The sequence below is a fragment of the Ailuropoda melanoleuca genome, chromosome 5 (assembly GCF_002007445.2).
Source record: "Ailuropoda melanoleuca isolate Jingjing chromosome 5, ASM200744v2, whole genome shotgun sequence".
Classification (NCBI taxonomy): Eukaryota; Metazoa; Chordata; class Mammalia; order Carnivora; family Ursidae; genus Ailuropoda; species Ailuropoda melanoleuca.
In genome coordinates, this window is record NC_048222.1 from 16571367 (window position 1) to 16596281 (window position 24915).

A 24915-nucleotide genomic window follows, 5' to 3' on the forward strand; every position below is an offset into this window, starting at 1 on the left:
CAGGCCCTAAACTCTTTGATGTGGGCAGTTGAGTTCATGCCATATGCTGATTTCACTCCGATCTTTTCTTCAGCAAATAAAGGGATCTCTTTCTACCCCCACTAACCCCATCTGGAGCTACAAGAAGCTGGGTCAGAGATGACCTGAACATTTCCTGACATGATATGCTCTTGTAAAGACAAAATAAAAGCTGCTCTGTTAGATCTAAGTCATTAACCAGTCATTTGATATATTGGCTTTTGGCACATTAGCCTTCTTCTGATACCTCTAAGATAAAAGAAAGTGAAATGGTCAATCACAACTTCTATTTTCCTCCCAAACGTGTGGGAAACCAGGCATGTGAGTTTTGACCAATAGTAAGCAGGTGTCAAAAAGGTATGTGTACCTGGATGAAGTGTCAGGTACATATTTTCTTATTGACACAGTCCAGATCACTGGCATGGGCTTATTTTAGGCCACTGGAATGAGGAATTTCTTTTCCCAGTTCCATGTAAGTATCCGCATCTGATAGTGTAGATAACGTGCAGGGCCAGTGTCATTCCTTCCTTCTCTCTGTCAGTATCCTGCATAATCGATAACATTCTCACACTTGTCAGTAAAATAACTGAACAAGAAAACTAAACACTCAACACAACAACTATTTTGCTTTGCTTCCACAAAACAGTGAGGATTACGTGAGCCTAAAACAGTCCCTCAAAGTCTCCAACCATGTATTTAAATGGTATTTAATTTCATGTTACGTATAACATGAGACTTTGGACTGTGGAAGACAAAGTCACTGACTGTAGAATTCATCATTGTCTTCTCTGTACCCAGAAAAGGGTCTAGAACACAATAGACACACAACAAATATTTGTTGAATTAAAATCACAAATAAATAAAGGAAGATATTTTCTTAAGGATGAAGACACACCTCTTCCAAATAAAATATGGCTCACAGGCTATCTGTCCAAATGACTCTGGCTCTCAGGTGTTTTTCATTTTGAATGCTCAACTGGAATATAATGAAAAAGTGTGAAAAAGACCTACACAAAGCCCTTATGTGTGTTAATCTGACTTATCCAAGTGATTAGAATAGATTTTGAATTGGAACTCTTTGGCAACACCCAGCTTTAAAAGTGACAGTGCAGTGCAGAAAGAAAAGTCTAAAAGAGCCACAGTGATGTGCAAACCATTTAGGCATTGTATGCAAAAAAAAATCTGGAGGACCCAGAGAAGTGCTAAACACGTCATAGACACGCAATGTTTTTCACTCCCTTCTCACCAATTCTCTGCTCTGACTTGTTGTTTCTAAAGCTCAGTTCCCCAACCTCATTCTCTACTACCCTCTCCAAGTAGTTTTTCCTTTTTAATCATCTGTTGAGTAGGTATTTGAGGCTTGCTTCGATGCTCAAAACAGCGAATGGGTTCCTAGTGATCTTGGTCACATTTGCGAAGGAGCTGTCATTCAGCAAGGACACATGGTAAAAGTGCCTCAGCCTTCAGTCTGGATTAAGTGCTGAAGCAACACTTTTTTTTGGGGGGGGGGTCATTCACATTGATCATGACGCCAGGACCTCTTATCAGCCCTGTGCTTTCCCGGTGGCCAAGACCTTACTGCTGAATTTGACTTGAGAAAATGCTGCCATAGTTCTGGTTCACCTTACTCTTTAGAGTTTGGGTTTTCCTGTAAAACTGATCTACCTACATAACCTGAGTCAGTACCCTCACGGGAACAGAAGATAATAGCTACTGGAAAAGGATCGTGTCCTTTTCATACATAAAGAAACCAAGCATTAGTGACTTTGAGTAATTTGCCTAAGGTTGCACAGTAGGCCAGTGGCTCAGCTGATACCCATATGCTGCCTTCGTAACTCCAGAAACTGCAGTGTTATTTGTGCATCATATTTCTTAATAGTTTTTTAAAGATTTTATGTATGGGGCACCTGGGTGGCTCAGTTGGTTTAGCATCTGCCTTCAGCTCAGGTCATGATCCCAGGGTCCTGGGATCCAGCCCCACTTCAGGCTCCCTGCTCAACAGGGATCCTGCTTCTCCCTCTGCCTTTGCCCCTCCTCAGCTTGTGCTCTCTCTCCCTCAAATAAATAAATAAAATCTTTAAATAAATAAAGATTTTCTTTCTTTCTTTCTTTCTTTCTTTCTTTCTTTCTTTCTTTCTTTCTTTCTCTCTCTCCCTCTCTCTCTCTCTCTTTCTTTGAGAAAGAGACAGACAGCACAAGCTGGGGGGTGGAGCAGAGGGAAAAGGACAAGAAGACTCTGCCCTGAGCCCAGAGCTGACACCGGGATCATCCCACATCTGCGAGATCATGACCTGAGCCGAAACCAAGTGTTAAAGGCTTAACCAAGTGAGCCACCCGGGCATCCCCATATTTCTTAATTTTTTTAAACAATGAGATTACTTTAAATTCATATTTGTGGTCAATTTTCACCTAACGGATGAATATAATATAGTGGTTTGATACCTGGATTGAATACTGTTTGGCCTGGCTTGAATCTTGGCTCTGTCACTTACTAGTTTCATGTTCTTTGGCAATAGTTTTACCCCCATGATTTTTCCTTATCTTTAAAATGTGTATAGTAAATAAAGAGTGAGACTTTGTTTTTTAGATTCCACGTATGAGTGAAATCATACAGTATTTGTTTTTCTCAGTCTTACTTCATTTAACAAAATACCCTCTAGATCCAACCACATTGTTGCAAATGGCATGATTTTATCCTTCTTTATGGCTATGTAATGTATGTATGTGTGTATGCACACACACGCACGCACACACACGCACACACATGCACCATGTTCTTTTCTTTCTGGTCATCTGTGGATAGACACTTGAGTTGCTTCCATATTTTGGCTGTTGTAAATAATGCTGCAGTAAACATAGGGCTGCATATATATCTTCAAATTAGTGTTTTCATTTTCTTTGGGTGAATACCCAGCAGTAGAATTATTGGATCAACAAAATGAATGAACAAACAAAAAGACAAAAAAGCAGAATCAGACCCGTAAGTACAGAGGACTCACTGATGGTTGTCAGAGGGAAGGGGGTGGAGGGAGGGTGGGCAAAATGGATGAAGGGGAGTGGGAGACACAGACTTCCAGTTATGGAATGAGTAAGTCGTGGGAATGAAGGGCACAACATAGGAAATGCAGTTGATGATACTGCAATTGTGTTGTATGGTGACGGATGGTGGCTATGCTTGTGGTGAGCATAGAGTTAAATATAAAAAAGTCAAATCACAATACTGTACACCTGAAACTAATGTAACATTGTGTGTCAACTATACTCAATTTTTTTTTTTTGAAAAAAAAGAGTGAAACTTCAATCTGCTCCTTGGGAATGAATTAATTGATTCAAATATAGTATATTTCTAAGAGATTTGTAATTTAGGCAGCTTGGTTTAGTTCTTTTTTTTTTTTAAGATTTTATTTATTTATTTAAATAGAAAGAGAGAAAGAGAGTAGGGGGAGGAGCAGAGGGAGATAATCTCCAGCAGACTCTGTGACGAGCACAGAACACGACAACGGGCTCAATCCCAAGACCCTAAGATCATGACCTGAGCTGAAAGCAAGAGTCGGACGCTGGACTGACTGAGCCACCCAGGCGCCCCAGCTCAGTTTAGTTCTAAAATTCAGTTCTTTCAAGGTAAACATGATTTAATTAAACAATTTAGAACTTTCAATGACATTCTGAAGAGAAATTCATGATCTTCTCCTCCAAGTCACTTCATCTAGGGTTTCCTGTCTCAGTAAATGCCAAGATTACCCATCCAGTTCTGAGAAAGAAAGAAAGAGAGAGAGAGTGAGAGAGAGAGAGGAAAGAAAAAAGGAGAAGAAAGAAAGAAAGAAAGAAAGAAAGAAAGAAAGAAAGAAAGAAAGAAAGAAGAAGAAAGAGAGAGGGAAGGAAGGAAGGAAAGAAGGAAAGAAGGAAGGGAAGAAGGGACAGAGGGTGGGTAAGGAGGGAGGGACGGAGGGAGGAGGAGACAGAGGCCGGTAGGAGAAAGAGAGGGAGAAAGAAACCTGGCGTGTGTCCTCAAATCCATTCTCTCCCTCACCCTCCATACTCACCTTCTCCAGGTTCTGCTAATTACTTAACTCTTGAACTTGTCCATCTTATTCTATCCATAGGCTCCTTTCCTTGTCCAATGTGCCCTGATCTCTCCCCTGACCTACTGTAAGATTAGCCTTCCAACCAGTCTCTTTATATTCCTTTTTGCTCCTTTTAATCTATTGTCGTCACTATAACCAGAATGATTTTTAATTAAAAAGTACCATATCACTTCTTGCCTTAAAATCCATGTAATAGCTTCTGATTGCCCTCACGTTAAGAGCTCTCTTGACCTGGGTGGGCCCCACCTTCCTTACATTATACTACCCTAACACTGTGCTTTCCTCGTCATTCTGCCCTTTTCCTGCCAGCTGCAGGGCCCTTTGCAATCTCCTCTGTCCCCCCTTCCTGGGATTATCACCTGCTCCCTTCCTTACTGCTTGCAGTTACTAAGTACTTGTCATTTGGCAGGCAAAGATGAGTATTTGTTGACCGAGACAATGAATTAATGAGGAGTGAATGAAGAGGATGATTGCCCCCTTACAAACATGAGACTGCACATATTTTGAAGGATATATATTTCATAAACCTATGATAGAGCTATTGCTGGAAATGGGGGTGGAGGCGTTCTTGACTACTTCCCATTATGTGCACGTTTTTATTTCCTGAATTTCTTTTTCCTTTTCCTAAAATTATTTTCCCTTCACCATTTTATTTGTCTTTTTATTTTATTTTGTATTTCTCTTTTCCTCTCTTTAGTATAATTTCAAACCAAAGCCATTTGACTTTCAGTTAGTGTTAAACAGAATGGTGAGTATTCAAGTGTTTCTAGAAAGCCCACAAAAGTTTTTTTCATACATATAAAAACTTTAGTGACGTTTACCTCATCTAAAATGTTTAACAAGTCCACTAAAGTATATGTGGACAGATTTCACATGAATTTTGGCAAGCATAAACTGTTCAGACCTTTACCTGAAGCATTCTATGTACTTACACCAGTAGATAAGTAGTTTTATCAATAAGCACATTGACTATGATATCTGTAAAGCCATACTGATAAACTCATTTGTAATTTTTAGAGTTAGAAAGAAGCAATCATATTTGATTCTTTTTAATATATATATATATATTTTCTTTTGGAGCTAGTTTAAGTTATAGACTCCATCGTGTTCATGACCCTTAAAATACTATATTAGCTAAATGTTCACACTTGTCCTTTTTAGCTTTAAAAGAAATGTCACATCCTAGGTTCCTGTAAATGACCCACATTCAGATGTGAACCAAACATAATAGCTTCTGCCATTCACCAAGCAACGAATTGCTTCAAATATAGGACACAGGGCAGAGGACTTTGTAAATTACTTTGTTTCATTGGCCGTCATCAGAACCTGTGGCATAATATGTGACCTATTTCTATAAACAATAATGCCTACGGCTTTGCAGACAGGGGGAATACAGTTTCTCTTTTAATTACATTTTGAAGAAATAATTTAAAAATGTAAAATTTTCAGACACTTTGAATAGTTGTATTGTTAAAAGAAATCCAAATCTACAACCATCATCATGTAATGATATAGAATACCATAAAATATTATTAGCTTTTTATTAAATATGAACTTGAACCTATACAAATGCAAAGTAATACAATGAACTTGAATATTCTTCTCCTAATTTCACTAATTATTAAAATTTTTCCACGTTTGGTTTTCTCTTTCTCTTCTCTCGCGTAATATGTTTAGTATCTTCGATTTTATATAAATCAATCTGATCTTTGTACACACACACCCAAAATGGAAGAAAATGCATGAAAATACATGCGTGTCTGTGTGCGTTATTCCTGACCCATTTAAGAATAACAAACTTTCATAACTTAATATGATCATGGAAAGTTTAAACTGAATACTTTATTGACGGGTTCCAATGTTGTTTACCCAGAGAAAACAGTGTGTTACTCTCATCAATATCTACCAATGCCCAGTTTATTTATAAAATAATTGTTTTATATAAATAATATATTTTATAAATAAAATAAGTTTAATTATGAAATTTACTGAAACTGTTTTGACATTGTACGTCTTTATAGAAATTTTCTTAACATTTGGTTGGACTCTAGCTATGCACCAACTTTGATCAGTATGGACTGCCTATCTCCCTGAAAAGATAAAATAACTCACTTTTGGGTAAATGTTATATTGCTTGACTGATTACATAATCAAATTAATTACATGATTATCAACACTCAACTTATTTTTAGAATTTTGCACATATAACCCTAGACTATTTTTTCCTGTTTTGTGTAAACTGGCTCTATAGGGCTGGAAAATATGCTAAGAACTAGTAACGGTTGGTAAGTTGACTCATTTACAGCCCATCATAAAGCTGTTCACTGGAAAATGCCACTCAACGTGGCAAGAAAAAAATGCAAAAGTAAAACTAAAATTCAGTTAATCTTTGTACAGCTTTCCATATTCCAATGTGCCATTTTGTTCTCTGTTCAAACATTTGTGTACCATCCTGTAGATCCCAGCTTGGATGTTTACATAATTATTCTTTCACACACAATGAAGGAGATATAAAGAGGAGACAGACATTTTCTGGGCAAAAGGAACAGAAGCTAGCAGAAACAGGACTGTGATTCCTAATTAATTCAAAGTTAATTGCATTGTTGATAATCCTGCACTTAAAATCTTCATATAGAAAATGTTTATGGCAGCAAATTGACAGTAATTTAACTACATTAAATCTTACTACCATTAAAAGAAAAAGATGGATGTTACATTAAACAAGTTTAAGAGAATGGTAAAGACTAGTTTTTGTTTAACAAGACAACTAGTAAATCATTCAAATGGCCGACCTAGAATCTCAAAGCACAGTAAGAGTCGTAGTTGAATTTCAAGATGGTACCAAGCCATATGGCCTGTCTTGGGCCATCAGTGACACTGGCTGGCAGTTTTGCTTTTATTTCACTCTGTGATGAGTACAAAATAGTTAGGGGGAAACAAAGACACACAAATCTTATTTGGCAGGTAGGGTCAAAAATCTATTTTACTATTTTGGAAAAAGTGAGATAAAGATCCTTAAATGAAGATATGTGTTGTATCAGTTATTTTCACTGAAGAGTCAGATGGTGGAATGAAATGAATTTTGGTGTTAGCTCTGAGTTTAGATTCTGTCTCTGTTATTTATAAACAGCAAGACTATTTTTTTTTAGTTTTAGTGTATAAATGTATAAAAGACAGGATTACAGGAAGGCTAGATAACACAATGGGTGTGAAAGACCACCATCATAATGGTACTCAATAAATTTTAGTTTTAATAACTTACTGTATTTAAAGCAAAATGTAATTATCCTGATCATTGAAATTAAATACTTACAATTCCCCGTTTTGTGTAGAAAGGAACTTCCATGCAATGCTCAACAATCTTGGTAGTCCAAATCTTAACTTGGGCATTTTGTACTAACTTTTCAAATGGGTAGTTTATAGATACTGTGATGCATTAGGGTTCTTGACTGTTTCCTTTAACAGATCCCTCACATTTGAATTAATGTGGTATTCATAATACAAATTATGGCTAAATATTTCTTAATTTTCTGCCGTCTATTACCTAGACATCAAAAATCAGAAATAGTAGGCTTATCAGAGATAATTGCAAAAAAAAAAAAAACCCAACCAACCCAGATTATTCTTTGATTATGATGTTTAGTGGAGAATAGTATTAAATTATTTCTGAAATGTAAGTCAAATAATTTCTGAAAGATAAATGGGAACAATGAACTAGAATAGAATAAATAGAAATTGATAAAAGAAACAAATTATTTAACATTTTTGGAGACAAAAAGTAAACTATTTGGAGAACAAAAATAACAGATAGTTTTGTTCTTAGATTGCACAGATTCCTGGATATTAGATGCATTTCAGCGAATCCATAGTGAAGAAACCAAGTTTTTCATACCGTATGATTTGGAGATTTCCAATCAGGAGCTCAGTTACATAATGAAAAGGGCTAAGCAATGGAGAGGAATCCATGGTGAAAGGAAGAAGGTGAGTTGGTTTGAAGAAGATGTGTTTTTTGACCACACAAGAGAAACTCATTCTGTTAGCATATCAGTAAGTTGGTACATTTTCTCACATTGTTCTTGAAGCCATTTATTATTGCATTTGACTGCCACCTCCCCACAAATATCGCAACTCGACTGTATATTGATTATTTTTTATTAGTTGAAATGAAGAAACATGGCCAGGTGGTTCTTAGAGTGTACCCTGTTATTTTTTTATGGAAATATTTATTGATACCTGCTGTATATATATTTGGCAAAATTACACAAGGGTTGTGAAGAATATAAAAGAAACTAGTGGAGCACCTGGGTGGCTCAGTCAGTTAAGCAACTGATTCTTGGTTTTTGGCTCAGGTCATGATCTCAGGGTCGTGAGATGGAGCCCTGCATTGGGCTCTGCACTCCGTGGGGAGTCTGCTTGAAATTCTCTCCCTTTCCCTTATCCCCTTCTCCTGCATGGTCTCTCTCTCTCCCTCTCTCTCTCAAATAAATAAATAAATAAATAAATAAATAAATAAATAAATAAGTAAATAAAAGTTTAAGGAAAAAAAATAATACAAGAAGCTATGACTGACTTCTCACATGTGACATGATTGCTGGCTTCGATGTCATCATGGCAGGACAGGAGAAAGAGAATATTATTTCTGTTTTTCTCCTTTGATGCCTCTGGCAGTCAGTCCCTTGCTTCTCTTCCATCTTTCAGCAATCTCTTTTCCAGACTTGTGCATTGGCTTCATCAGTGTCTTCTGTGTTAGTGTTTTTCAGGGCCCTGTACTTGGTTTATTTTTCTTCTTACTCTGCACACTCTTTTTTTGTTAACCTCCATTCAATCTTCCATCCTGCTGAAGATAATTGAATGTGTATCTCAAGGCTACACCTCTATTCTGAGTCTTAAACTAATACAATCCAGCAGCCTACTTGATATCTTCAGGTGTATGCCCCAAAGATACCCAAACCCAACAAAACTGACTTGACACATAGTGTTAATTAACAAATGCATTTCACTTATGTCACAAAACCACAGGATTTACACATCCATAACCTCTATGCATGGCATTTTCATCTACTCTGAATCACAAAGATTCAAAACTCGGAGTTTTTCTAGACTTTTCTTTGTCTCCTAGAATTTTTTTTTTCAGTTTTATCATCCAGGTAGTTCTCTTGACTTTACTTTCTTAGTATCTACTCTTCTCTATTGCATTTGCTACTGCATGTCTATGACCTCAATACCCAACTTCTGAAGAACAGCAATACTCTGCTAACTGCTCTGTCTACCTGCAATCTCACACTGCAGTTACCACGTCATCACACCATCCATGACTTCATTCGTTAGAAGTTTTCTAAATGCAGATATGACCCTCCATTTCCCTGTCATAAACCTTTTGCCTGAGGAGTAAAAGCCAAAATTCAGACTAATGCATTTTTGCCATTTGATGGGATTCTTTCAACCTTTCTGGTGATGTCTCCTGTATCCGTATCCCACTCTCCCTTCTCAGCCTTCCTCTTGCCAAATGCTTCTCACTGAAATATAATTAATAATAATATATTAAATAATATAATAATATTAAATAATATTAATAATAATATATTAAAATAAGGCTAGTTTGCTAAATGTGATATATTGTTTTACATTACATCCATTCCTCTCTGTTTGGGGAGCATCCTCCCAGCTCCTCAGGTACTACCTGGCAAACTAATTCGTCTTCCAGGCTGACCTTGAGTGTTGCTTTGATGGAGCCTGCCCAGAGAGGACCATCTCCTTTGTGTCAAAGCTGCTTGTTTTATCTGACCCTTCTAACACACAATTGGAGAATTATAGGTGTTTCCCTCTTCTTTTTTAGAGTAAGATCTGGTGCAATAAACAAGTGGCTTCTCCATCTTTGTGTTCTCAATCTTTAATAGTGTCTGTAGAACATAGTACATTTCTGTTGTCTATTCGTTCAGTACATAAACTAATGCAAACATGAATGACTGAATAATTGAACGTATTTAATTTGTCCATATATTGAACATATAATCTACCTCATTCCATTCTCTATCTGATAGAAACCTAAATATTGCTTTAAAAAATTCCACATGGGTTTACTATTAATATATGCAATATGCCTTGGATTCTGTTAATTTGATAGATAAATATAACATTACATCAGACCTTTCCACAATCACTGTCCCTGACTTGAAGTAAAACGCATTTCACTTTACGATATATTCATCCTGGTTTCTTCTTCAAAAATCCTTGACAACAGCATAGTTTTTGAAAGGCCCAAATTATTTAAATCATCCTAAAAATTAAGCAAAGAGCACTTTCTCTGCAGGATAATGTCAAAGTGACTGGGGTAGGTAGAGTATATTTATTTCATTATTAAGCTTCAAAACATGGAAGTTTAGGAATATGGATGTTTAGGAATTTGGAAGCAATCCCAAGTTGAGTACCAAAATGATCTGAGTTGAACCATAGTACCTAACAAGAGAATACAGAGGAAAGTAGAGAATCATTTTATTGTTTATGATTGTTTATTTTGTCTAGAAAAGTCAGAGAGAGTGAGACATAAGAGAAAGTGGGATGGGGGGGCTGGGGATATAAAGGGGAAGAGGAAAATGAATGTTTAGGTGCTAGAGGGAAAATTAAAGGAGATTATGAAATTCTTTAATTCTTTAAAATTAATATTTATTCCCTCCTTTATAAAAGGTGACCCATGATGGACAAGAGTAGAACTAAGGAAAAGACCTCAAACCTTGAGTGTTTGTAATTCTGACAGTGTATAGACATTTAAATGGATCAAAGAAAAGACAATTGGACTAAAAGTAATTAAAGTAAATAATCAAAGGCATTTGTGTCTTAAGTAAAATATTTTGGCTTAGATTCTTTTGGGCCATTAACAGACATTAATATATCTAGATAAATTGCTGCTCTCTCTTCCCCAACATGTATAGACTCAGCATCCATCAATGAGGAGACTCACAGAGATGTTGGTGCAAATCATTTGAAAATCTGAAGAGCACCTCTTATTCCTCTTTGCTGAGGTTATGTTAGTTAAGCATACAGAAACATTCCTAAACTTAAATGAATAGGCATACATATTTTATTTGTTACATCTCTTCATGACCTGGCATTTATACCGTGAAGACTTCCGCTTATTTATGATTAATTTTTTTAATGTTCTTCTTAACCTGTTTTATGTTTCCTTGTTTAGTTTATTTCAATAGGGAAGCAAGGTAGTCCTGGTGAATAATTAAAGTACTAATTTCAAGATACAACGCCAGTTTAATTTAGAAGACTCATCTATAATCTAAAATGCTAAATTAAGAGTGGAACAGACACTTTAATATAAAAGTATTTCAAGTAAGTAGTCTAGAATTTTTGAACTTTAACAGTTTGATCTAGATCTTTGCCATAGTATTAGCTATTAAACACATGCTTCTCTTTTTTATGCTCTGGATTAAAAATTGCCACATAAATGGACACTTTATAATATGCTTAATTTCCTTTTATTAAATTGATAAATGCAAAAGCACAGAACACATTTACAGTATGATGAGAATTTAGGATTATTGCATTTTGTAATTTTTATATTGTTCATACATATAATTTGTCATTTGTGCAAAGACAGCCAGATGATAATTTTGAAGTATTTTAACCATTTTTTTGAAAAGGAAAAGGTCACTTTCAGTAGTCAGAAAAGACATCATTCTATTAAACTAATTTGCCTACATGCAAATTTTGTCATTTTTACCTCATTAACTATTTATCATGAGTAAAAATATATATATTCATGAAGGGGCAGCTCACAGCCTGATGGAACTGGAACTAATATTTTGCAACTCTAATGATTTTTTGCATCCTTAATTAGATAGCATAAGGTTGATATGATTAGGTCAGGATGTAGTGTTTTTCATTAAAATACATTTTAGAAGCTGTATTCATAATCTGCCCTTGCAATTAAATAATGAGCCTATGAATTTAATATTATCGACCCAATTATTATCCCATGCAAATGTATACCTTTAATAAATTTGTGCCGTAGGACCTTCATTAGCAACAGAAGAAATGATATTTCTAGGTACATAGATTGAATGGCTATGGTTAAACTTATATAATGGTTTTGAACAAATCAGGAAGCAAAGCTTCGATACTTAGGAATTTAATTCCAAAATGTGCCTTACTATTTGTTGAAGACTAATTTACATTGTAATTATTTTCTTAAAGAAACTACCACTTTAAAAGGGGCTATTGAAGCTCATAAAAATAGCAGGATGTTAGCCAGAGAGGAAGGGTTGGAGAAAGTCGTGCCTCGTGGGACAGTGGACAGTAAAGTTAGAGATCCATTCAAGCAGCATAATTAGAAGGCATAAAAACTAAAATGTCTATTTCTCGAGTCTGTATTATCTACCAGATGCAATTAATGAAGATTATAATTTTTGTTGTATGTTAGAGAAGTTTTTATGAAGAGATGGCTATACAGTGGAATTATGTAAGGGACTCTGAGAAGGAGCTACGCATCCTTTACCATGAATGTGTACAGGGAAACACAAGCACACGTAGACACATATCCTGTTTTCTCTTCTTTGTATAGGCATTGCTATTTATCTACTACTCTTGTGCCCTCAGAATGTGACTGTAACAATTTTCTGAGTTCTGTAGTTGCTGAAATTCTGTTCTGAAGTTTATAATTATATAGGGAGGGAGATCCTATGCATTGTTATTGACACGGCCAATGGCAGGCAGTATATCATGGAGTGACTACACTGTTTTCCTAGAAATACTACTACTCATTTTTACTGGAGGAATATGGTCAGGGAGGAGAAGAAGCTTTGGTGAGGACCTTGGGTGGCAAGGTGGTAGCAAATAGATACGTGGAAGCATGTTGATGGGGATTTGGGATGGAGACATTTGATATTTTTCATGCCGAAGGAGACGGTGAGTAGAGGTATACTGACAGGAAATATCAAGGCGGGTTTGAAAATTGAAAGCAATTTGTTTGAACTGGAACAAAGGGCAGAGGGCGGAAGAAAGTGAGAGCTCAGCCTGGGGAAGGAGTTTAGAAACTTGAAATGGGCACAGTAGTGGGGGCTATATATTTATCATAGGCAACAGGAAGCCATTGAAAGCTTTAGGAAAAGAGGTAGCTCATTCCATTAAGGATTTGGGTTGCCTTTGCATTGAATTCTATCAATTGTTTTTTTTTTAATTTAATTTTATTATTTTATTTTAAGATTTTATTTAGTTATTTCAGAAAGAGAGAAAGAACATGAGCAGAGGGAAGGGGCAGAAGCAGACTCCCCACTGAGCAGGGATCCCATTGCGGGGCTCGATCCCAGGACTCTGGGATCATGACCCAAGCCAAAGGCAGATGCTTAACTGACTGAGCCCACCCAGGCACCCCTTATAAAGCTTGCTTTAAAGTTCTAATGTTTTTAATACACTCTGTCTAATACATAGTCAGTTTACCATCAATTATTCAATTCAATTCAATCCCACAATCACTTATAGATTGTGCTTTACATGTCATCGGGTATTCCTCATCCTGATCTGTTGTGGAAGGATAGGTTTTGCAAGCTTGATGAGGACTTGAAAATAAGTGAAGATAAATAACAAGCAAAATTGGACCTAGCCAAATTTGAAGTTAGGAATGGCAGGTGGAAGCAAGTGGAAGTGGAAACCAGGAGTCAAACTGAATTCAAAATGGCAGGTGGCAGAATGGTGACTCCAACTAGAAGAATCCTGGAATTCTGTCCATTCAAAGGGTAAACAGGCTGCTTTGATTGTAGGAGGTGGCCACCAGGGGCTTAATCAGAAGAGCTAAGGCACATTTAACTCCTAACATTAAGAGAACAAAAGGGGAGCTCTCAAACCATCTACCTGTAACACTTCTTGTCCCCCGAATGTGATTCCAGTGAATTTCATACTTGCAGGATTTGCCTGCAGAGGCTTCACTTCCAAAATGACTGAAAAGCTTTTTACACTGAGTGTGGGGCACAAGAATAAGTACCCACAGTAATAAATGAACATCTTGGATGTCAGAACAGAATCCTTAGTGAAAGAGACTTTAGCATCAATATAGGAATGTAAATGAACAGTTCTTTGATGGGAAGTTAGTAGACTAGGTGCTAAAAATGTACTTGGTTGCTTTGAAAAAATGCACTATTTTTTATTTACTTATTTATTTTTATTTAGTGAAGAACGTATCTTAGGGACTTGGGTGAATACATCCTAAAAGTATGCCTAAATTATCTTACACATAGGGGTTTCTGCTCAGTAATCAAATACATATTGTGAACTCTATATCTCATGCTGTTTTCTTCTTGCATTGAACAAATTCCCAATTCTCCAGAAGCATGAAAACACTACCTTTTAAAGATTTTTATGTAAATGTGGACTGTATTTATAGAGCTACTAACATGACAGAAGTTCCAATTTTTGTACAATGAAAAGATTGATAGAAAACGCAAATCTTAGCTACAATTTTAAAAATGCATATCAAAGAAGATGACTTAAAACGGTATTTGACCACTGGCATTTCTCTTTTGTCTTTCAAATCATGATGAGCAAGGAGTGGTGGAAAATGTTTGATGTTGGCATGGTGGTTTTGGTTAATTGATACATATTTCCCCCTTGATCTTTTTTATCTCTGAACTTCTGGGATGTCCATATATAACTGACTCAATACATTGTTAAACGTTTGAAAGATCATTTGGCCTTGGAGAGATGGATCTTTTCTATAAATGAAAATGATAGGTAACCACTAAGGAAAGGAATAACAAGGAGCTTTCTGAAGATACCATAAATGTTTGGGTTTTAGAGATTGACAAAGACTTACTTACATTTTGCTAAGTACTCTCCCCCTTGATTCTAAAATCATTTCTATTTGAAGTGAAATGTAATCCATATGTTTTTGATTCATTAACACTTAATTTGTCAGCATCTCTTTACCGGAGTGCTATATAGCAGCCTTTTCATCTTTTTTATAAGCTTATTTTCCTCAGACACAGGAAATCAAGTTTTTGTAAGAGTAAACAAACTTAAACTCAAAGAGACATGAGAGAGTTTTGTTTGTAACAAAGCACCTATTAGCTTTGAACTACTTCTGTACTTGGTATGCAAATTTCTTTAGCGTTTCCTAAGAATCAGATATATTTGTAATTAACTGAGGCACAATACACAGCTTTCTGTTTTATTATTTATTGAATTTTCCTACTATCTTACTCTAATTTCTCTTCATGATAAAACAGCCGACTACTAACATATTAATGAACAAGTCATTAATGATAGTTATTTAATTGCCATCTTATTATTTATTCTTATTAATAATGCAGAAGCTACTTATCTTTTAATAATTATGTGGTGGGAAATGGAATTTCATGTAAAGCATTAAACAATGTTCTTTTTTTTTCCCCCTTTGGAAGTACAATGTTCTTTACCCTGAAGAATGAAAGTCAAATTCCTTTCCATATCCGACTGTTACTCGAGAAAAGCCAGTTCCCCATCACTTGCATTTGTATAGGCTTCAAAGAGATGAAAATCCAACTCTATTGAAATACTGGCTCCCCTATTACCCTTTGTCCCTTTTAGCTTATCTAATTTCTATAGGGTGTTCTTTGGGCTTTTAACAGTCACAAAGCTTGAATAAATTAGAATTGCAAAAATGTCACCATAGTATTATTACCCGCTCAGAGAAACCATTTGCTTGAACTGTTAATGCTCACGTTTTTGGTAGATAGGTCAAAGAGAATTTTTTTTAAAAAGGGGCTTAAAATTCATGTAATATTTTCTTAGGAACAAAGGAAGAAAATAAATAGCTCTTACTGTGGGTCAGTCACTACGTCAAGCAGTTAATATGTTGGTTCATTTAATTCTCAAAGCAATATATGTGGTGGGTATTATTTCCATTTTACAGATGAGGAAGTGGGCTCAGAGAGATGAAATACCTTGTTCACCCATCTATTCATTTATTCGCCACTTTGTTATGGATCATCTAATATGAAGTAGGCACTTTTTTTCAAATGCACATGAAAGTGAAAACAGTGTCTCTTCCTTTACAGTACAGTGACAAAGTTAAGCAGTTGAGGGGCTATAATGCCAATACAGTGGATGGTGCCAATTCCGTGGATGGCGCTGGGCAGTATGGTGGTAGCTTGAAGGAAGATAGTATTGTTAAAAAACAAAATTCCACCAAGGAAATTTCAAGATCTATTTGGCTTTATTAAGCGATTCAGGCACTGGGCAGCATCCCATCTAGCAAGTAGAGGGAACTCAAGGAGCTGTACAAAATGGCAGGTTTTTTCTAGGAAGGAGGTGGGACAACAAGTTAGCAAAAGAAAAGAAAGGGTTGTTTCAGGGAAGGTCACTCTCCTTTAGGGGGAAAGCTGAGGGTTTTATCATGCAGAATACCTCCCCATCCTTTGGGTCAGTGGGAGAGATGGAGAGAGCCCATGTGACCCATTACCTCATTGGTGCTGCTGGAAAATTCTTGACTGACTGGTAAAGACTACATTTCTGGGGGAGTTAGAACTGTAGTTAGGTTGGTTAATGAGCCCCCGTTTGGTGATTTGGTCCAGGTGACTTTATTTGGGGCCCATGGTTGTTTTTTTGACAGTCTTAACCCATTTGAAAAGGCCATGGAAGATCTCGCAAAGGAGATTATTGAGATAGGTATTTAAGATGAAGAGAAGTTCAAGGACAAATTGGGCACCAAAAGAATAGGCGCTCCAAGCAGAGGATAAACTATCATGGAGGCAACCATAAGATACTCTTAGCTCTAGGAACAAACTGAGAACTGCTGGAGGGGAGGTGGGGGGTGGTAATTGGGTGGTGGGCATTAAGGAGGGCACTTGAGGTAATGAGCACTGGGTTTTATATGCAACTGATGAATCACTAAATTCTACTCCCAAAACTAATATACATTGTATGTTAACTAAATTGAATTTAAATAAATTTTTTTTTAAAAATCTCATGGTATTTTGGAGAACAGAAAAGAATTCAGTATGGCTGGAACATGACTAACGTAAGCATTGGGGAACACTGAGTTTGGATAAATAGGCAAGAAATGATATATATCAGTATCTCACTTTCCTTGTGCACAGTTCCCAGTAATTCAATATGAATCAGTACAAAAATGGCCCATGGAAGACTGTAAAGTGAAGTCAAAAGTTACAAAGACATACATAAGAAGACTGTAAAGTGAAGTCAAAAGTTACAAAGACATACATAAAATTTTCACATGGTTCTATCTTCCTTTGATGTAGGAGTATGGAAAATTTATCTTTGTGCTTTTCTAAATTTCCTACTAATTTTCATGATGAACACATAATATTTTCATAATTTGGAAAAAGACCTATATACGTGTTCTTTGACAGGAAAAAGTACCAAGCGCGATATAAAATCTTTTGCAAGCCACTGTCCCATGCCTTTCGGGAGCAATCCGTGGTATGTTTGCAAGTAGGTGTTTGTGCCATGACAATCTGTCTGCTACGTAGTGGCCTCATGATCTGTCTTCAGACAGGGAAGAAAGAAAATCACAGAGAGTGCTAATGTACTGGCCAACATTGTCATGGTGTTTTGATTATCTTTCTCGGTTCTGATTATCTTTTGGATTTGATGAAACACGCACCTTTCTTAACTTGGCGGCAGAACCCAGTCACATTTTGCATCTCCTGATGGGATTTGGTTGGTTGGTTCTCTTTGTTCACATTTCCTCCTTTCCAATTAGAAAGGCAGTTTGGTTTCCATCATCACCAGCAACAGCAGCAGTTGTGCTTTATGCCTCGATTAGGTCCTAAAACACAGCTAAGCCGCTGTACATTTGGCAGGAACAGAGTCACCGTGCAGCACTCCAAGTGACACGCGCCGCCATCTACATTTAGCTCCTGGTTTCCAGGCTGGTGCCTTGGCTTCTTCTCAGGCAAGCTGTTGGAAAAGCTCTCATTGTCACTCTACAGCCTGTCACCAGGTCAGGCGATGACTCATTTGTCCTCCTGCTTTGGATACTTGCTTATTTTTAATTTCTTGATATAAAAATCTGTTTATGGATTTTTTGGGGCACAGTTTTGTCAAATAAATCTTGCCCTAGCCAAAGGTTTGATCTTTTAGATTGTTTTCAAACCCTTGTTTTTTTTTTGTTTTTTGGTTTTTTTTTGTTTTTTTTTTTTGACATTTGGCTGATACTCATTTCCTGGGTCTTTCCTAATTGTCTTAGTCACGTATAAAACTTAAAAATCATGATTAATAAGCTTAATTTTGTCATTACGATGGAATGAGCTATGCCAATAAGGCTTTTTGTTGTTGTTGTTTTGTTTTAACAAAGAGCACTATTTGTTAACTAAACTTTCAGTTTCTTTTAAAATTTATATGATGCTTTTAGATATTGCAAAATCTAAAGGATGTGTGAAGAGAATCTTAAGTGGAGGGAATTTACTATCCTTGATCAAGAGGTAATGACTTCAAACTCTGGCCCCTCTCCATGGGAAAACAGTCACAGTCTAATGAAGGATAGAGATACCTAATAGCATATATGCATTGGTTCAAATCATACCATTTCTTTATATTGTGTTATTACTAAAGGACTTTTTAATTTGTAAAACAGATTGTCCCTATTGCCAATTGCTTTTAATGTCCATATTGTACTTTTAAAATCTACAGTTTCCATTTCTTAATTTCCACTTTTTGCATATATACCCTAGAAATAAACTGAAACTCCTTTGAAAGGAATCCTTGAGCATCCCTTGAAATATAGTTAAGAACCTCAGAGCTGTCAGCAGACCCTACTGTGAGACAAACATTCAGTTAAGTAATAAAGGACTCATTTTGTTATTTTAAAATATATTTGCCTTTTTAAAATGGGTCCAATACTTTAACAACTTCATTAAGATGTAATTTACCACTATAGGGGGGCCTGGGTGGCTCAGTGGGTTAGGCGTCTGCTTCGGCTCAGGTCACGATCCTGGGATAGAGCCCTGTGTCAGGCTCCCTGTTCAGCGAAGAATATGCTTCTGCTTCTCCCTCGGTGCCTCCCCATCACTCGTGCTCTCTCTCTCTCTCTCAAATAAATAAATAAATAAAATCTCTTAAAAAAATAATAATAATTTGCAACTATAATGTTAATCCATTGAAAGTGCCCAATTCAGTGGTCTTTATCATGTTTAGAGTTCTGCAACCTTTATCATCATTTAATTATAGAACATTTTCATCACCTCAAATGTTATCATGGAAATAGAAATTGAAAAAAAGCAATTTAATCTAAAGTACAACTTACAGAGCTTGCAGTTGTGGAGAACACATTGTTCCCAGTTGAAGGAACAATGTTCTGGGTACTCCAGAGGTCACACAATAGACCTGGATTGAATCTAAAAAGTTCAAGCCTGAAGGATCCAAGCAGTATTTTTCCCCCCAAGATTTTTAAAAGGGATTTTAGAACAGTAGAGCCCAGAGAATGTTGACCCAATGTTCAATAAAAAATGCCAAGAAAAAAAGTTATTAATAGTATGAGGTTTGTTTTTCTCTTGAGCCTCATGATAGCTCTTATGATGTTCTGCTGTTGCATACCATACAATTATGTAAGAGGAAATGCTACCGGAGCTCATCAGGATCAAGAGAGAATTGGTTCTGTTATGATAATAGTGCTTTTCTGAGGTTCTCATTTTATTTGACAGAACCTCAGGGTCATTAAAAATACCTACTACAGTTTTTACTGAAAACACCAAAATTTTATCTTGGTATTTTTTTTTCTCTTCCAAAAAAGAATATAGACCAATTTCAGTCCTGTAACAGACATATTAATGATGTGTAAGCAGTGGTGGTGGAAACTGACCCAATTAACAGTTTACTGTCATCCTTTATAACCATATGTGGAGAAGTGAGTTGTTATTTTCTGCAGTCCTTAAACAGACAAACTGTTTTTCCCAAGTCTAGGAAGCTCACACAGGAACAGTGCGCTCTTCTGAAATTGACCACAGCTCCAAAGGAGCTTCATTGTCGCACAATAATGCATTGATGGCGCTCTGGATGATTTTACAACAGTGCTCAGCAAAAGTGCATCTCTATTTGGCTCCCGTTTTCTCAACTTCTCTAAGACCATTCAGGTTCATCAGGCAAACTGCTAAAAATTCATTGAAGAAAAGTCTGTTATCAAGGGTCTGGCGTAAATCGGAGAGAACACTCAGGGTTTCTGTCCTATTTGCAGGGCCAAGTATTTCCAATGCGTCCTGGCAGGGACGTGCTGCATATGCTATCTTGTGTAACTTGAAATTTGATTCATTTTTCACTTAATACATGTGCCCACTATTCACCAAGAATAATAAATATCAAATTTAAGCTCTACAAATAAAATGTGACATTCAGTTGTCCCAGAGAATGACATGTCTACGCCATGTATGTCTTAAGTTTGGTTTCTTCTGTTTTGGGGTAGGGAATCCCACACCCAGGATAATTTTTGTTGCTGTTTGTTTGTTTGTTTGTTTGTTTGTTTGTTTGTTTTTGATGTGTTGGATTCACTGAGAAGGCAAATCACCTCTCTGTATGAAACAGTATTAGAGAAAAGTTTAGTTTTTAACATGAATCGGTAATTTTATGACTGAACCAAGTCACCTAGTAGTTTAGGTAGTAGTATCCTTCCTCTTTTACTCTCTCCTTCTTCTCTCCCTTGCTTTTTTCTTCCTTCCTTTCTCCCATCTTATCTTTTTTTTTTTTAAAGATTTGTTTATTTATTTGGGAGAGAGACAGACATGCATGTCCACATGAAAACATGAGTGTGGGGAGGGACAGAGGGAGAGAGAATCTCAAGCAGACTCCCCACTGACTGCAGAGCCCGACGCAGGGCTCAATCTCATGACCCTGGGATCATAACCTGAGCTGAAATCAAGAGTCGGTCACTCAACCAACTGAGCCACCCATGTGCCCCCTTTTCTTCATTCTTTTGATAAATTCTGTGCATAACAACTTTGTTGTTGGGCTCAAATCAAAGATAGAACACATAATCCTCATGCTCAAGGACTGCGTAAGCCATTCTACCTTGATGTTGGCAATGGCTACCCATCTTTGACATGATGCTGTCAGCTCCTGGTATTTCCCATTTTCTGTTTTTGGAAAATTTGCCACTAATAAAAAATTTTAAGAGGAATGTAATGAAGAAGCATGATGGCACTTAGCTGAACAATTGCATTGCAGCCTTTGTCATTAATTGTGTGTTTTAACCTCCAGTTTTAGTTAATCCTGACCTTTCTGAATGTGAGTATAATGGCAGAAGAGTTTTCTGTGTTTAGATTCTTCCACTAAGCCTAATCATTATAAATCTATTGGCTTGACAAATGATAGTCTGCATAGTGCAAATAGACAAATGGGTTTTTCACTAATAGATATGTCAAAAGGGTGCGAATATGATTATCACACATTGCTATAAAATAGAAACACTCACCAAATATTTCTTTATGTAATTCTTTTATGTTGCTTCTGATGAAAACTTCCCCAGCAAATTTGTAATTTGCTTCCCAGCGAGTAGATGAAGTACAGAAAGTTATGCTGGTAGGTAATGGGAGTGGAAGGAAATGCTTATTCCCGCCTTGATTTTTGGTGAAGAATCACCTTATATTGCAGGAGCGTTACGTAAACGTACAGATGCGAACATTGTGTAGCGAGGCAGAGTGCTGAAAGATGATTGTGAGAAGTGGAACCTCTGTAGAGAAGGGCAGGTCTTTTCCTTGTCGTCTTTTTAAATTTCAAATCTAAAAGATTTTGCTTTTAGCATCTAAAAAACAGCTATTGGAATAGTTCATGAAAATGTAATGTTTGTAGATTTTAACTTAAAACATTGAAAGAAATAACAATATCTTACATTACTATCACACGTTAGAGCCTTCAACATGTTGTCAACATAATTCTATTTGTTCCTTAGAGAAACCTTGAGGTAATCAGGTCAGGAATTTCACAGGTGAGGGAAATTAGTGAGATTCAGAAAGATGACTTGCCCATCATAATAAATGTCACAGCCAGGACTAAAATCTAGGACATTTTGCCAGGCATGATCTTTGCGCATGTCAGAATATTTCAGGAAGGGGATAAAAACCTCCCAAGTAAGAACATTTTTGCCTTATAATGTTGTGGTTTTTAGTAAATGATGTACAAGTAGGTTATATGGCATTTTGCCCTCAATTTGAAACCTTGAAATGATGAATGGTAAAATGGCTTCTGATAGATGTTCAACCCAGGAATCTCAGCTTGTCTGCCAAAACATCGAGAGTCAAGCATGACGGAGTGGGTTTTCCAGTTTCTTATTCAAGATCAACTTGGAATTTTAATATTGCTCCCAAAACACTGATCAGGAGCTGAGCCTGTGCCTGTGGTAAGATCCAGTAAGGGAATACTTGGAAGACCTTGACAAGGATCCTATGGGTAGGGATACTTTTCCAAGTCTTGGAAGGCCACTTAAAGGACCAGAATACAATATTGCTCCTCAATCCTATCACTTTAATGGAGGGAGATTTCAAAGTCATGGTAATGCTTCATGTGTCTCAACATCCTTAGGTAAATAATACTAGTAGTAGTAGTAATAGAGTAAGTTATCTCCCGGAAACAAAAAGACCATAGAAAGTACACTAACAACCGTGTTATTTTATTCACATACACAAAAAACAATTATAAGACTGAAACTCAATATCAAAAGAATTGCCAATTCTGTGCAAAGAAAATAAATCAACCGACAGTCTTTTGCCTTTACTGTTGTCATTCGGACGGAGTCACTGTGTAATTGGAAGTCAAGACATCTCATAAAATGGGCTTGGGAATCTGGATAGTAGAACTTTACAGGCTGTCTCTCCTGGTCTCTGCTTTCAGCAATCTTATATCCTTGTGTCAATGAAGAAAACATGTAGCGTAAAAAGCCAGTGTGTTGGCTTCGATGTCCAAAAAAAGAAATACCCATTAAAATGCATGAAATCAGCTAGTACATCTGTCTTCAGTCTCTTCACCTTTAAATACAGAAGATCCTTTAATGCAGTGGTAATGTGACCTCTTGCCGATAATCTCCATTAGCCTCTCACCCCCATACACCCCTCCAAAAATATGTACCTAACAAAACTACTTGCAGATTCAAAATACATACCTTAGCCCACTTCCAAACTAAAGATGCCACTAATTCCCTCTTATGATTATAGAAAATCTGCAGTTGCTGCTCCCTAAGTGCTTTTTCTGGCCCCATACTGCTCTAGGGCTTTTAGCATATTTACAGATACCACATGATTTTTTTTTTTTTTTTTGCCACAGTCAAGTGAAGTGGTTTCCTGACCAAAGTTCTCCAAGCTTCTTTTTTTTCTGAATCTCCTGATTCATCTGAGTACCTCCTTTCTATGATAATACATAAAACACACGCACACCCTTTTGAGTGTTCCCTCCTTTTCTCCTCCATTTATACGGTTTTCTTAATTCCACTAGATATAAATCACTGGATAAACTGCAGGTCTGAGGTCCTGGGAGCTCAAAACTCCTGCCATTTAGCACAGGTTTATAGACTTGTTCTTTTCATCATGGCTTTATAAAGGACAGCTCGTGAAGCAAGGTGTAGGTTAAGTAAAAGCACGCTGAGGATTTCAATTCCTTGGATGTTTGGAAGCTTTGGTCTTGAAAAGTACACTTGTACTTTTGTATGTGAAACAGCCCGACTTGAAACATTAGCACTGCCCTCAAGATTCAGTTTTAGTTTAAACAAGGAAGCTTCATTAAAAGCATAGATGACTCTTTTTAAGAACTGAACATTACTGAGTTTTGAACAACAGGTTAGGTATCTGACATAGGATGTGGAATAGAGTCGACCCACTGGAGGAGAAAAGACTTCCAGTCCTAGTTTGGGGATTTTTTTTTTTCACCTTTATCCTTAGCTTTCTCTTACTTATTTATCACTAACTAAATCACTGAAATATTTTCTTTTACTAATGACAAGGTCTTCTTAAAGGAAGAAGGAAAGTGCTAGATTTTCGTAATTTGTAATTTGTAGGGATCCTCATTTGCACATTCTTTTTAAGCTCTTTGGTATAATTAAATGTGACTATAAGTATTCTGGTTTATATTATAAGGTACATCAAGGGTGTATTACATTACTTCCTTTTAAAACATTTAGCATTTGACCTGAAATGATTTTATATCCCCCTATTAAAGAACATCTTCTCCAGCTAACCCTATAAAAGTGCTTTTCCAGATCCTGCTATAATTATTAATACAAAGCTGCTGCTACTGTGTCTACTGCTACCATAAATAATTTAATAAAGCGCTTTCACACATCTAATTTCAATCAAATGCCATACTTTTAAGGGAAAGGTTTTATTTTTCTATTTAACATTAAATGAAGACGTCAGAGCAGCAACAAGGCTTGGACATAGTTTGTAATAGGAGGTAAAGCCTGGACTGAAAGCCTGGGATTTTTGATTTCAGTACGTGTGTTCTTTCTCTTTCCTCCACAGCTGTTGGGATTTATACATAATAGCATGAAAGTCTATTTCACAAAAGAGTTGAGAACAAAGGTCACTAGTTTGTTGAATATGATGTAATTTGAACTATTACTTTTAGGCTATTAAAGTAAGCATTACAATAAGTTTTAAAAATCTAGGTTACAACCCACTTTTTCTAAATGTTGAATATGTGTATCACACACCACAGTATGAGAAATAGTAAATTTTAAGTCACATTCTTAACTTCAAAGAAAGTGCCATTCTATTAGAGTAGATAGAAACTATAAGCATTTTAAGAACTGGAAACCAATGGGAAGAAATTATTAATGTGAGAAGGAGTCATTTCTATAGGAGTTGAAGGGTCAGGGACCACATTGGATAGGAGTGGC

The 24915-nt window shown here is 36.4% G+C and overlaps 1 protein-coding gene across 1 annotated transcript in view; it reads left to right on the plus strand.

Annotated features, from left to right (window-relative positions):
• The window catches only part of LOC117802252, a 132599-nt gene that overhangs the window by 64623 nt on the left and 43061 nt on the right, over positions 1 to 24915 (plus strand). The window contains exons 6-7 of the mRNA XM_034660198.1: positions 252 to 339; positions 7927 to 8084. Coding sequence (XP_034516089.1) covers positions 252 to 339; positions 7927 to 8084 — 246 coding nt within the window. The remainder of the gene's footprint in view (positions 1 to 251; positions 340 to 7926; positions 8085 to 24915) is intronic.